The sequence below is a fragment of the Tachypleus tridentatus genome, chromosome 8, assembly GCF_004210375.1.
Source record: "Tachypleus tridentatus isolate NWPU-2018 chromosome 8, ASM421037v1, whole genome shotgun sequence".
Taxonomy (NCBI): Eukaryota; Metazoa; Arthropoda; class Merostomata; order Xiphosura; family Limulidae; genus Tachypleus; species Tachypleus tridentatus.
In genome coordinates, this window is record NC_134832.1 from 28153527 (window position 1) to 28167195 (window position 13669).

General features: G+C 29.7%; 1 protein-coding gene across 4 annotated transcripts in view; it reads right to left on the reverse strand.

The window, feature by feature from the left end:
• Positions 1-1158: 1158 nt before the first annotated feature.
• Positions 1159-13669, reverse strand: part of Fancd2 — a 152592-nt gene continuing 140081 nt past the window's right edge. For 2 of the 4 annotated variants that reach the window (XM_076447881.1, XM_076447883.1), the window contains 8 exons: positions 13367-13495; positions 12951-13041; positions 11226-11297; positions 7794-7832; positions 7270-7419; positions 6385-6531; positions 3623-3730; positions 1159-2929 (listed from right to left, as the gene is read on the reverse strand). In XM_076447881.1, the coding sequence (XP_076303996.1) occupies positions 2825-2929; positions 3623-3730; positions 6385-6531; positions 7270-7419; positions 7794-7832; positions 11226-11297; positions 12951-13041; positions 13367-13495 (841 nt within the window). In that variant the 3' untranslated portion in view covers positions 1159-2824. Of the gene's footprint in view, positions 2930-3622; positions 3731-6384; positions 6532-7269; positions 7420-7793; positions 8789-11225; positions 11298-12950; positions 13042-13366; positions 13496-13669 lie in introns of all 4 variants that reach the window. The other 2 variants (XR_013011959.1, XM_076447882.1) reach the window with 2 other exon arrangements.

Here is a 13669-nt window from a genome sequence, read left to right on the forward strand (position 1 = left end):
ATCTACTAGAAAGACTCTTGGATAATTTGCTTCGATATTATAATAAAAGTATGAATAAAAATGAACTGATGAGCAAACTACAGGGTTACATAATACATGATGAACCAAGCCCTAAGTACCTCTGCACGTCTTAAATACGAAACTTACAGGCCAAACAGTACTGGGCCAACTGAATCCTAGACACAAACATAGCTCTGTTAACAGGGTTTTATACATAAAAATAGGATTGTGTGTGTGTGTTTATATGACTAAGTGGAACTGCATTGTGAACACAGACTAATAGTGCAATCATACACAAGTGAAGCTAATGAAAATATACGAGTTAATATTACCACATGAATTGCACATGGCACAAAAAGGGTATATTAATTAAAATTATGGAGAAAATCTAACATACTTTGAATAAAGCAACAACAAAGTAATAACTGTTATTACCTTGAATTCAGTAACATTGCAAACAATGATTCCAGAGAGGGAGGAAGAAGTCTATGTTGAACTTGACCTTCATTGGTCCAAAACATGGACTGAATCTCAATGAGAATGAACAATCAAGAGAAAGCTCAATACATTGTATGTGAAACTGATCATAGGTTAAACTTGCTGACAACCACTGAAGCCTGACAGTGAAAATGTGGAAGTCTACTGACATATCAGTAAAACTCCTCTGATTAGGGCTATAAGATGATGTAAACTACATTTTGTGTGTCTGTTATTGTTTTATTAAAGAAGAATGATAATTTTGAAGCACCCTGTATATTTCATTGCAGATCACTTAACCTCCTTTAGTGCTATTAATAATCTATGAGTAAGATGGCAAAACCAAATAAAACATAGTCACCTGCTGATCAAACAGATCAATGTGGTATATCCAGGTACAACTAAACTAATTTTAAAGCTACATCAGATAGGTCTGTTTGTTAAACACAACTGGGGCCATAGCTTATAGGTATTACGTAAACAAATGTTGAAAGGCACTGCTATTGACGCCCTTGCAAAATGTGCCATATTAAACAATGTTCTTTCCCAGTGGTAACAGGTATTATCTACTTCTGAAAACAACAACGATAACTTGAAACAGAATCAACTTAGTGCTAGGTGATACCTTGCACATATTACGAACAAAGAATTAACTTGGAATAAATTTTATAATACTGCGAGAAGATAGAAACTTGTGGTTTATTAAAATGCCACAGCTAAACTAATACATATACATTCTTCATTGCCACCTCCATAATTTATTTTAGAAATGGTGATTGAAATTGTAACAGAAACACTTTGAAAGAGAAAATAGTGCTTTTATTACTGGCTGTGTTATTTTTTTCTGCAATTGCTCAGACAAACAAAGGAATGGAAATTTATTCTTATCATTAACCACGTTACAGAAATCATCAATATATATATCTACCAAATATTAAACACAAACACAAACTATTCAAAAAAGTATCCATGAAGAAGTAATAAATTTTACTTGAGCTTTCAAATAATATAAAAATTTAAAATTTTGAGGAGAAACCCAGTGATATAATTAAGTGAACTGAAACTGGATTATAAGTTTTATATAATTAACACACATTATTTTTCACATACATCTATTCAGAGAAAAAAAAATCACAACAAAATTAGTGGAATAAACATTTAGCATCAGAATATTTCCTACAAATATTCTGTATAGAATTAAAAACTAATCTGAAGTAATAATACCAGCAACTATTTTAAATTAATTTTTCTTTCATAAATGATATAATAGATATCAAGTAATGTGTGTGGAATTAAAAAATAAAAACTGAAGAGAATTTTCACTGAAATATAAACATTTAATAATGAGATATAAAAGTAATACAAAATTAAAATAGAACACTTCCATTACAAGGCAGTCTTAGCTATCAGCTCTTTTCAAAGATGTGTAAATGCCAATAGATAAAAAAAAAACGATTTCACTTTTGTTTTGCTGATTCCTACTGGAAGTGTTTATTTGATGTACTTATTCTATATTAATGTAATATAGGTTTAGCTCTCATGTTTGCTTTATGCTTTATTGATCTTTCTCACTTATTTACAGAAATTCCCATTAATTCTTACATACTGAAGTTGGTCACTGAAACTGTGGCACTTTTGTCTTCTGTTTTCACCATTATCACCCATGTTTCAACAAATGAATTGAAAATAGAATTTGTCCACTTACAAAATTTCAATTGGTGTATACGAGTAAAATCTCCTTAATCTAATTTATACCAAAAATGTTAAGATATACATGCTGTTGGTCTCTGACTCTGGTACACCACTACTAAATATAATACTGATTTTTCATTGTCAAGGCATTACATTTAACAAAATTTTTAATTTTCAAATGATCTAACATGAGTCAAGATGTATTTTATCACCTATATTTAAAAAAATATATTTTCATAAAAACATACAATTGTTATATAGCTTTCATCAACAATCTTGATATTTTATATTTGTTTCAAAAATTTTGTGCTGTTAAACTGATGTGTGTATTAAATTGCATGTGTTTCTTCTCTCATAACCAAAATTATTATTTTTCAGCTGAGACCAACAAAGTCCAGTTTAGTCACTATTGATAGATGGTGACTTTTGTCCATTTTTGTACCATACAATAGTAGTGTTGTATTCTAACATGCATGCTTTATTTAATATCTTCATTTTTTGGAATTTTCATTACGATGCTATGCAAACAATATTCTTATCTACCATATGGTTTGTTAAAAGTTTTTTTGTTTTGTAAAGATTTCAGTGACCCTATATATAAGTGTTGTTTTTCATCCCAGTAAGTATTTCTGTAAAGCTCTGATCAACATGTACTCTAGAAGTCCTCACTTTCATACTCTTGGTCTTCATCAACTAAACCTTCTTTCATTTGTTTCTTTGACAAACCAGGACTTCCAGTACATGTTTCTTCCTCAAGTTCCTTGAAATGGAGTTAAACACCAATCATTTTTAAACAACAACTAACAAATTTAATTGTTTGGAGTCTCTTTAAGTAGAAAGTTCTGACTATATTATAGTGAGACAATACACAAATCGTGAAAAAGAAAATAATTTATACTAATGTTTCATATGAAGACTTAACCCACAAACAGAAAATACCATTTCCAAATGAAATGACATTTCAAATAAAAGTCAGTATTATTTATTGATAATTTTTAATCAATTCTGGAAAATAATATTTTGTTAAAAATATAAAATATGCTAAAAAACTGAAATAATCCACTGTAAAAGCAAATGAAACTTTTTTTTCAAATCCATTTTTGAAAACACTAGTCCTTTTTTACACAGTATGAATAGATGAAATAATGTAATACAAGTTTGAAATGTGTGACTATGCAATTTATGATTCATAGCCTATAACAGTGAGGGTGTGTATACAATAATACAAAAGGCTTACTGAAACAAGTTCTATAAAATTCAGTTCTCTAAGAATCAAACACTAAAAGTATGTTCTGACAATTAACCACTAATCTTGTATTTTCTGATATAAATTACTGTAAAAGCTTTCCAACAACTTACTATCCAACCAAACACTAAAAATATGTGTCACACATGGTAATGGTAAATTTAGTTACACAAAGAAATAAAATGATAGAAATTTATAGTTACTTACTACATCGCTTTGATCATCATCAGGAACAGTATCACTCTCTTCCGAATGGTTTTCATTGGATGCATCACTAACACTATTCTCTGTTGACTGTGAGAGAATCTCATTACCCTAAGGAAATCATTAATGTTGAATACATCTGATTCAAACCATGTGAAATGAGCATGTGTGTGTGTGTGTGTGTGTGTGTGTGTGTATGTATGTATGTAGACTGAGAAACTGAGCCACAGTAATTGTGGGAATGAACTAAGCTAAGCATTTTAAGACAAGTTTTAAAATCTTCTTTATAAACTACAATTAAGCACTTAACTAGTTACATCAATTTTTTTTTCCATTATAATTTATTAGGAAACATTAAAGTAATTAAGATAAAGATAGTTATTAGGGCCAAAACATTTAAAACCAGTCAATAAACACTTGGAGGTATCCAGTAGAACTACCTTTTAGCTAAAAATACCCTTTCACTCACCATTTTTCAATCACATTATGAAACTATAACAGTTACGATAATTACAGTTGAATCTACAAACCTTGGTCTTCATATTAAAGAAAACCTAATAACAAAAGATCATTCTGACCCAAGTAGTGGGGCCGGGCACAGTTACCATGCTTGGACTGTGAATCCAGAGGTTTATGGTGTTTAGTCTATTGTTCAAAGATGTACTCTACATTTTGGGGCTGTGTGAATGCCCCAAATGTGACACTCAAATCTCACTATTCAGTCTGAAAAAAAAAAGTATCCCATGAGCTGGTGGCAGATACTAATGATTAAGTGCCTTTCATCTATCATTTTAAAATTATGGGTGGCTGCATGCATAGCTCCAAACAGCTCTATGTACACCCCTAATTCTGAAACAAACTAACCTAAATAATTCACAGACATCCTTCAAGCTAAAACTGTTCTAATTGTTATACTTAACCCTCAATGGGACAATGGTATGTTTAAAGATTTACATCACCAAAATAATATCCACAGGTCAATTCCCTGTGGTGGACCCAGCAGATAGCCCAATGTGGCTTTGCTCTACAACAAACAAACTAAAACTGTTATACCAAAATTACAATTGATGTATTTGTACTCTAATTGCAGTTTGTTTTATATAACACAAACACATTTTTTTCCTTATTTCTAATTTCTTATTAAAATAAACATTTTCAGGAAACAATACATTTTAAATTCTGTACATGCATATGTGACTGCTCACCTATTTTAAAGGCTATCTACACCTCATGCTGGACTGGATGTGGCTTAGTTATTATTATTATTACACTGTGAATCTGAGAACATGTGATTTCTGATCTTTGCAGCAAATGTACTTGTTGTGTAGTGTACCTGGATTTTCTACTTACAGACTGTGAGAATGTTTGAAGCAAGTCTACCTCATATCCATGTTTCCAACTTTAACTGTACTTCCAACATGCACACTTCTTTGATGTCATTTAATCTGTTGAGTAGAGAAGCTTCTAATAGTCAAGATGAGTTTGAAGTTTCATCTCACATAACCTATATGATCACTTATTTTACTCATCATCCTATGTTCTTGCTTCATCTTTAGAGGTAATTTACCACCTTTCATTACCAAATCAGGACAAAGAATTGTAGCTGTGGAACCAGTGTTGGCCAACAAACAAGTCTTTCCATAAATAAACCTGTTGCCTCATGGTTCAGTTTCTCTAAATAGTCCACTTAAATCTGTTGGAGCAGAGACTATCTCATCTGATGATCTTGTAATTTCTGCTTGACACTTATACCAAGTACCTACAACTATTAATTGAATCCAATTCCATTGTCAACTCAGCAACTTCCTTTAAAGATGTGCATGTTCTTTGCTTTTGCTTAATTTATGTTCCAAGTAGTTATGAGATTGATGAATTGATCACATGCCAACAAATCCATCATTTCACACAGAGCATCTGAAGAAAACTGTACAAGCATCTTCACATTTTACACAAGTTCAGCTAAAGCCTTATCTTTCTTCCTTACTCTGCTCTTAAACTTTGTTTGGAAAAAGTCCTTCTGATGCAACACTTTAAATCTGCTTAGTAAAGGCAGCCATCAATACCTGATAGTTGTTACAAGTCTCTTTGAACCTAGTCTCCTTTTATGCATTATTCCATCTATTCACTTCAGAAATAATTTTGAACTAAACTTAATTTGTCTCCCATGATATGTTCTCATCCTAATTTATTTGTTTCTCAATCAGGCTATGTTGTTGAACTGGGCAGCTTAATTACTGAGCTGGGTTAGATTGTTACAAAACTGGAGTAGTCCAGGAAGGTTATACAGTCACAGAAAGTATGGTAGTATTAGTGGCAGGTGACTCACAGGTGGATTCTCTTTTTCTATATTTAACAGCTAATGGTGTTTGGGGTTGAACTTCTCTACCAGATACAAGGGACAGGGTTGGACCTTCTATTTACAAATTCATATTAAAGAGACAAGATTCCATCATGAATATTCTTTTCTACCTCACTAATTTTATTGTTATAATCTTTCAGCACTTTATAAATGTTTTTTTATTTGTTTTTTCACATTTATTATAATAATTCATCTCTAACAAATTCCTTGATAATGTCTTCAATCAAATTTAGTTTTGTTCTTATACATCTAAAAATCTTGCATCTATTTCTTGTAATTCCAAGACTTTAGCATCTTCTCCCACATCTGGTGATAAAGGGAGCATTACCATAAATTAAAGGGTATTAAAAACTCCTGATCCAACTTCAAACTCTGTTAATTTATATAAAACAAAATATTTACATACCTGTAAGTCACGATTTTTCAAGTTTCCAATCCAGAAAGCACCTTTACACTTGTTCTCAGCCATCATACCCATAATGAGATAAATAATAGACTCAAGGCTTTTCTTGAGAGGAGGAACAAGTCTTGTCAGTCCTGCATCCTTTAAACCCTACAAAAAACATAATTCCATGTCAAAAAGTATACATATTCCAATGAAAGTCCTAAAGATATTTATACTTTAAACAAACATTTAAGGTCAGCATTGAGATAATTTTCATCACAAAAGAGGTTCTTAAAGACTAAAACAAATGAACATGCTCTTATTTCTATTCATAGCCTTCATTATATACACTACGTTCAATTTTATCTTTTCTTTATAGAAATCTGGTGTATTATGTAAAAGAATACAAAGCATTTCATATTTCAATACAAAATATGACTTTTAATTCATGTTTTAAATACTATAACCTGAAGTAAATATTACATTATGATAAACTTGATGTTCAGTATTAAGTTATGTATGATTTTAATGATAGAAAATAACTACTCTGAAATAAAAAAATCAATGTTAAGCACATTGATTTGCTATCTTTTAAATTACAGAAGATTGTTCTGTGTATTTTTAATAACTCATCATAACAACATACATTTCTATATTTTTTAAGGTTAGCATTACTTATGTCAAGATACAATTTAATATGCAATTCAGTGTGTATAAAAACTATCTCAGATATTACAGCACTTTTCTGTGCACGTTTCAAAGACATAAAAAATACTGCACTTTACACACTAGAATACTGTTCGAGGAATGGGAAGTGATTTCTTATGGTTTAAGATTATGAAGCATGCCTCTCTACAAGACACATATTTTGTACACCTTTAAATACAAAGAATTAAGATCTCTCACCTTGACATAATTGCACACATGTTGCAAATATCTGGTGCTTGCCTGTAAGTTTTTGAGCAGATTAAGAACATCCTCCTTATGAGTACGGAAAAGACAATTCAGTAGGGGTATTGCTTGTCCTTTGAAGCTGTCTACAAGCTGTCTACCATACTAATGACAAATGCAAATCATTCATAGAATTATCATATTTCATGTAAAGTCAAATGTATACTTATCTATAAAGTCCTAAATACGGAAGTGAAGGAGTAATTTATTACAAAGTAAAACTATTCACTGATATGAAACATTCTACATTAAATTTTATGATGAACAACAAAAGAGAAATACATTTAATCTACCCTATATATAAGATGAATATACCTACAACTGGAACATGTACTTCAGAAAATAAAGTTTTCTTTAAATTATGTTACATTTTCTTTCATAAAAAACTACAGAATATTCTACAACAAGATGGTAAGATGTGAGACTATAAATGAAGTCTTTTTTTCAATATAAGGAACTAGTGTAAGGTTTGGACTCACCTTCATGGAGGATGCCAAAACTGATCTTCCACCAAATATCTGTTTGTTTAGGAGAGGTTCAAAGTTAATTTATTCTACTTCATATGATTCTAACAATCTTGGCTTAATGTATCACAAGTACAAGTTTACATTATAACACATATAATTTATGATCAAGAAATCAAAAATTTTTTCCTGTTATCTATCTGATATAATGCAAAGTATTCAAATTCCTCTGTTAACTTACTAAACATATAACACACATAATACATTACTTCAACATTAGCCTTCTGACACTGAATACATCTTTTAGCAGTTTCTTATAGATAGCTTAAATGTAACATACATTAACAAATGCACTGTTTTCATCATCTATTAAATGCCTGTAATACAGGATTAAGCTTCCTAACACTGTAATCAAAATTACTTATTTGAATGTTTACAGAACACAAGAATTAAAATGTTTAATATAATTATCTTCCATTTTCAAATCACCATAACTAAATTAAAACCAAACATTTAATACATTCTAAAATAGCAAGTAATTAAAATGGAAAAGTATCAGATGCAACACATTTAATAATCTGGTTTCTCCACCTATGACAACCTTCTTAAAAAGAACTTTAAATTTTGCTTCATATCTGAGAAAAAAAGAAAGATTTGTAAAATTAAAAGAAAATGAAAAACACTATAATTACTGAACTTTAACATCTTTAGGGGAAAAAAGTACAACACAACAGTATTTCCTTTATCTTTGAATACTTCAAAAGGTTTCAACAACAAAACCTAAAATAAAATGGTACTAAGGTACAGACTATAATATGTGAAATATTTGTTATATAAAGAAACATAACATAGTCAGATTTAACCCTATTCACAAGCCTCACGCATGAAATAAAATAAAGCTAAAAACAATCAGAAGCAATTATAGCTGCTCAAGCCTAGGATGACTCAAACTGTAAACTACTGATCACTGTTTACAGTCACTTGTGGGAAGACAGTTGTTCCAAACATAACTGAAAGAACAAAGGACAAGATGTAAAACACACAAGAAGTTGCTATAAACAAACAACTGAAGGAGAAAAATAAACTTATCTCTGGAAGTTTATATTTTAGCTTCCACAATGATCACATACCTATATAAGTAACTTAACAAAGTATACAATGTTTAAGTTAATAATTACAATTAAGTATTTAAAACAAGTATATTTAATTAGCTTCAGTTCTTACCAATACCAGATTGAAGTTTAGTTTAACTCAGAGCAGGTAGTTTGATCTGATAGGTAATTAATATTAATTATCATTATTGGAAAAATGCAAAACTGGAAGGTACCATTCAAGTTCCAGAAAAGGTAAAAAACAACCCTCCTTATCAATATTCTATTAAAGTGGGTTTTAAGTTATACAAATTATCTTAAATAAATATGTGGTATTTAACAAACATATTGCAATACAAGACTCAACTTTAGAACCATTAAAAGCTGATAAATGCAACAATAATAACAATTCTTCACATTTGTAAACATAAAATTTAACAAAATAACACTGACACTTCAGCGAGGACACCAGAAATATATGCCAAAAAAACAACAACTTTGTACTGTAAATTATTTCCTCCAGTTTTAATATCTTAATATTTTAGATTCCCTTTAGAAATAACAAACAAATGACATTACACTCAAACAGTTTTGAACACTTGGCTTAAGCCTGTATAATCAGTGAAGTTATACAATTGCATAACATTTCATAAATAACCACAACCCCACAAGTGTGTCCTGAAAGAACTCATCATAACACAGGAAACACACAACTTTAATACATAGATGAGGTACAACAAAGTAGTTATAAAAGATGCTGAAAAACAGTTTTATTAATTGCCAACTCTATTGAGATTCACTAAACACATTCAGATGCTGTACTAAGACTGTGATTAAAGTTTGTAATTTTTGTTTTAAGCTTCATGTATGGCATATATTTGCACAATCTACAACTGTAATCTCGTTTAAAAAGTCAACTACTGAGAAAACTTAAGTCAGTCAGTTTTAAGAGGTTGGATTCTTCACAACAGGTGTCTGACTTTTTGGGGATAAATGTGAACAATAAATAGGCAGCACACAATCCACTTGTTTTAAAATAATATATTCAAAACAAGTCAAATGCATATCCAAAATTCTTTACACTACAGGATGTCACAGTTGTATCTAAGTTCTAAATAATTCTGTTTTCTTTTCAAAAGTCCATACAGATTAATTTAGTTACTTTAGAAACCAACTGTCAAGACAAATTATTTTTCTCTACTCTATTTCTTCCCATACAATCTGCAATAAATTCACTTACATTGCCCCATAGGTTAACACATTTGTATCTAAAACTTTAAATAACTGTGTCTTTTTCAAAATTCATGCTGATGGGCCCAATTGTTTTAGAATAGCCTTTGACAAGATAAATTATTCTCCTTTATCTCTGTTAAACTGTGAAATTCACTTTGCAATTTTGACCATTACAGCTAAACTGACAATCACACAGTTTAATTTCATGTTTTCCTTCACTAACCAACTTCACTTGCTTTGCTTTGGTTGCCTGTATATGTAAATGTCCCAATTAAAGATTAGGACTTTGTACAAACTAAGAGAAGCTATGATGTAACAATACTTACTTAATGCAATGAGAAAAATACAGAAGGTTTGATTAATGTGAAATTATAATAACTGAACTACATATAAAATATACGACTCTTACTAAGTTACGTAATGAACTTTGTCATAACTATCATCTTTAAAATAATTTTAACACATTTGTTATAAAAACTAAATAATAATTAAATACTAAATGAACTAAATAACTTTTACTTTAAACAGTCTTGTATATCCAACAGTCAGTAAACTCATATTTCTAACACACTACAAACAATGTTTTTCAGTATCTTATTTAATACTAGTTGAAGTACCCAACTCCTAGGTATAACTTATATAAATTTATGATTAATGAAAGATTATCTTAGGACATGAAAAGTTGTTTCCCTTGTATGTATATACATATAAAACTGTAAAAAATACAAAACTGTCCAGGAAAAAATCACAAATGTGTATGTATCCCGACCAAACCCAATAAACCTTCATGCCAAATTTGGTGGAGAACAATCCACAGGGGGTGAAGTAGTGGTAAAAATATCATGCCTAAAGAAACTGCAAAACTATAAATTTCTATACAATCCAACATTCATAACAATTTTGATAAGATCCATCCACACCTTTCAATGTAACTACATGGGCATACATACAACAGACAGTACTATTATATTTACATAGATTTTCCTATATAATTAATTACCTAGTAATTACAATATATTATTTCAATTTTTTTACAGGCTATTTAAAATAATAATGAAGATGAACTGCAAACAACAGTGAATTACATTAAATGTTATTTATTTCATAAATTGAAAATACCAACCTTAATTTGATCTACAAGAAGCTTGAATACTTTCACAACTTGAAACCAGTTTTGTAAGCATTTTTGACGAGCCTAAAAGATAAAAGGTTTAACACTGTGCATTTAAAATCACTAGTTATCAAGACACTATTTAAAATCATAATCATGATACTATGATAAATGCTTGACAATTTTTTTAACATTTCAAATACTTGTCCGTTTTTTATACAGAGGTGTTAAATGAATCACTGATAATGCTTAGTTATGTTCTTCATAATACTAAATTAAAATATAAGACTTTTATTAACAAAAGAGTTAAGATGAAGCTTTACTGAATTCTTACCTCTTAGGATGCTAATAATCACCCTTGCATTATTATTTTTGCATCTTAAAACTTGAAAAAAACAAAGTCAAATGTTGAGGTAAATTAAACTGAAGAACTGATTTGAATAATAAATCTCTTCAAAGATCATGACTCTACTTTCAATTCTGATTTAGAATGATCTTGCTTGATCATTTCCTTTAAAGTATACAAAGTTCTTAAAATCCACATTATTTGTCATCTTTCAAAATTTGTAGTGCATATCAGAGGAACTTAAACAGGAGAAGCAGCAAAGGCAAAATATCAGTCAAATGAGTTTTATTATAATGATCTAAAGTGTAAATGTCCTTTTCAAAGACTTAATTTCAAGGGCCAGGTCCAGCATAGTAACTTGTATGCTGAATTTTTGAGTATGAGGAGCAATAGCACCAAATTGTGCTTCACACTCTGGGATTATGATGCAATATAGGAATGACATTTAAATTTCACTATTTGATTAAAGTAGCTCAAAAATTGATAGCTTTTCTGAAGTACAGCTATAGCACAGATAGTCCATCTGTATCTTTGCATGAGTATTCAAAACAAACTTGCATACTATATACCATAAAAACTAATCTGATTTTCAGAATAGTTTTTAGCAGTATTACAACTAATGCAAGCTAGCATAAAAATCACCCATAAAATGCTCATGTCTTTAATGTTAAAAATATAAGCGTAATGCTTTTTACTTACACACTTGATAATAAATACTCTAAACTTCTTAAGAAACAAAGTGTTTGTTTTTACAGAAACATTTAGCAATTTGGAAAAAAATATATTAGAAAAATAAAAAATAGAGAAAAGAATGCTGCAAATAACTTTGGAGGTATGCCTCTTTAAAAGCATTAATATATTCTAGCTGTGTGTCGAATCTTTTCAAAGAAAATTTAGCAAGTTGAGGAAAAAAAATTGTCAGTTTTTATCATAAAGGTCAGTTAACTTTCCAATCTTCAGTTTTTTAATCTGAAGTTCAATCACCTTTCCAATTCTTAATCAAAGTCTTTATGCTAAAGGTCATTTAAGTTTCCTATCTTCATACAGTTAAGACTGAAAAAGGCAGCAGAATACTGCTAAAAACATGCATAAAAAATAAATACATGATGTACTCTTTCACACTTATCTCTGTAACTTGCTTATCCAGATAATGTTTCTGAAAGAATATAACACATCTAATGATTTGATAAATGCGTAACCAGCTAGAACACAGAATTCTTTGATGGGTTGAGATGTCAGTAGTGATATACTCAGAAGGAAATTACGTTTATCCAAAGGGTTAGTAAAATATCACAAATTAACAGTTAGTGTTTCAATTCAAATCTTTCTATAATAAAGATAAACAAGCTTAAGTTTTACATAAAAATTATTTTTTCTCCACTTTTGCATACCTCTCTATTTTCTCCTGCTTGGCAAGCTGATGATTTTACTACATCTACTAGATAGTGGAAAAAACTTTTATAGAAAGTGCTGAATGTAGATCTATTTGTATAAAAAAATATAAATTCAAAGATTAATTAATGTCACAACTCACAATGTGCTTAGAAATCATATCACATATCATTTAAATAACATAAATTCCATAAACTTGGACAAGAAACAATTTTAAAATTGCATGGAAAGCCTTGAACTCTTGAAAACTTCTAGAATTATTAGAAATAGTAAATTAATCCTAAAGGTTGTGGTTGTAGATGCTTTACATTCATTAAGATGGTTGTCTGTATTAATAATTTAACAAGGCTGTTGTGATAGATATGTGGCTTGCTCTTCCACAATTACAGATATATGAAATTAGGGTCAATTATACCTGTTTAAAGTTGGATACACAGAAGAGAAAACATTTTTTTTCCTTGCTTCAGTAACAAGATCTTCAAGGGCAATTGTACTAAATGTTTCTAAGTGTTTTAAAGCATCTTCAACATTCATAAACTGGATTCTAAAGGGGAAAAAAAATTGAACTCTTTAATAACTATGTTTTACTTTTTAAATGTTAAAGAATTGTTGGCATTTAATCATGTTAATGAAAGATTTGGTATAAAACTAGTACAGATTATTTAATCCAAATAAAGCAGGGCAATAAAAGTTCTCTTAATGGTTAGATAAACATCAA